The sequence below is a fragment of the Coturnix japonica genome, unplaced genomic scaffold, assembly GCF_001577835.2.
Source record: "Coturnix japonica isolate 7356 unplaced genomic scaffold, Coturnix japonica 2.1 chrUnrandom492, whole genome shotgun sequence".
NCBI classification, from domain to species: Eukaryota; Metazoa; Chordata; class Aves; order Galliformes; family Phasianidae; genus Coturnix; species Coturnix japonica.
Genome location: NW_015439886.1, coordinates 51,520 through 53,515, shown reverse-complemented (window position 1 = coordinate 53,515; position 1,996 = coordinate 51,520). Strand labels below are relative to the sequence as shown.

General features: G+C 45.7%; 1 protein-coding gene across 2 annotated transcripts in view; it reads left to right on the top strand.

The window, feature by feature from the left end:
* The first annotated feature begins 50 nt into the window (after window positions 1-50).
* The window catches only part of LOC107307144 (zinc finger protein 436-like), a 7,029-nt gene continuing 5,083 nt past the window's right edge, over window positions 51-1,996 (top strand). For both annotated transcript variants that reach the window (XM_015850591.2, XM_015850590.2), the window contains exons 1-2: window positions 51-333; window positions 1,609-1,683. In XM_015850591.2, the coding sequence (XP_015706077.1) occupies window positions 147-333; window positions 1,609-1,683 (262 nt within the window). In that variant the 5' untranslated portion in view covers window positions 51-146. The remainder of the gene's footprint in view (window positions 334-1,608; window positions 1,684-1,996) is intronic.

The following is a 1,996-nucleotide window of genomic DNA, read 5'->3' as shown; positions in this document are numbered from 1 at the left end:
GGAAATTTGGAGGGGGGGGACCCAAAAAGGGGCAGAAATGACCCAAAATTGGGCAGAAATGGCCCAAAAAGGGGCAAAAATGACCCAAAATTGGGCAGAAATGGCCCAAAATTGGGGGAGGTTGACCCAAAAATGGGGATATTTGGATGAGGGGGACCCAAAATAGGGCAGAAATGACCCAAAATTGGGGGAAATTGACCCAAAAAAAGGGAAATAAAAATATAAGTTTTTTCCCTCCCAAAATGACCCAAAATTGGTGGTTTTTGACCCATTTTGTGGGGGGTCTTTTTTTAGGGACCATGCAGGACAACTACGAGAATGTCATCTCTTTGGGTGAGGAAAAATAACCCTTTTTAACCAAAATCGCTTGTTTTTACCCCAAAATCAGAGTCAGTTCCCATCCCTTCCCATTGGGTCCCATTAACCCCCATTTCCCCCATAAAAAGGCCCCAAAACGCCCCAAATCCCCCCCAGAAAACCCCAAAATCCCATAAATTGCCCCAATCTCCCCCATTATTTCCCCTTTTTAACCAAAATCACCATTTTTCACCCCAAAATCGGATCGGTTCCCATCCCTTCCCTTTAACCCCCATTAACCCTCATTTCCCTCACAAAACAACCCCAAAATGCCCAAATCTACCCAAAAAAAACCCAAAATCCCATAAATTGCCCCAAATTGCCCCCATTATTTCCTCTTTTTAACCAAAATCATCGTTTTTCACCCCAAAATCAAATCAATTCCCATCCCTTCCCATTGGGTTCTATTAAGCCCCATATCCCCCAGAAAATAACCCCAAAATGCCTCAAATCTCCCCAAAAAACCCCCAAATCCCATAAATTGCCCCAAATCGCCCCCATTATTTTCCCTTTTTTGCCCAAAATCACCGTTTTTCACCCCAAAATCAGATCAGTTCCCATCCCTTCCCATTGAGTCCCATTAACCCCCATTTCCCACCCAAAAATGCCCCAAATACCCCCTCAAAAAACCCCAAAATCCCATAAATTGCCCCAAGTCGCCCCCATTATTCCCCATTATTTCCCCTTTTTTGCCCAAAATCCCCTTTTTTCACCCCAAAATCAGATCAGTTCCCATCCCTTCCCATTAACCATTAACCCTCATTTCCCTCACAAAATAACCCCAAATGACCCAAATCTACCCCAAAAAACCCCAAAATCCCATAAATTGCCCCAAATCCCCCCATTATTTCCCCTTTTTAACCAAAATCGCTTGTTTTTACCCCAAAATCAGAGTCAGTTCCCATCCCTTCCCATTGGGTCCCATTAAGCCCCAGTTCCCCTACAAAACAACCCCAAAATGCCCAAATCTACCCCAAAAAAACCCCAAAATCCCATAAATTGCCCCAATCCTCCCCATTATTCCCCATTATTTCCTCTTTTTAACCAAAATCACCGTTTTTCACCCCAAAATCAGATCAGTTCCCATCCCTTCCCATGAACCATTAACCCTCATTTCCCTCACAAAATAACCCCAAAATGACCCAAATCCCCCCAAAAATCCCATAAATTGCCCCAAATCCCCCCCATTATTCCCCATTATTTTCCCTTTTTGCCCAAAATCCCCTTTTTTCACCCCAAAATCGCCCCCAGCCGAGGAGATCGCCATCAGTTGGCCGCGGATCACGGCCTTCGCCGAATCGCAGCGACGCCGCGGGATGGTGACGGGTGAGGGAGACACAAAAGAGTCCGTTTTTGGGGTGAATTTGGGGGATTTGGGGCAAATTTGGGGGATTTGGGGTGAATTTGGGGGATTTGGGGCGAATTTGGGGGATTTGGGGTTGAAATTGGGTTGAATTTGGGGGATTGGGGGGAAATTTGGGGGATTTGGGGCAAATTTGGGGTGAATTTGGGGGATTTGGGGCGAATTTGGGGTGAATTTGGGGTGAATTTGGGGGATTTGGGGCAAATTTGGGGTGAATTTGGGGGATTTGGGGTAAATTTGGGGTGAATTTGGGTGGTTTTGGGGGCAATTTCATGG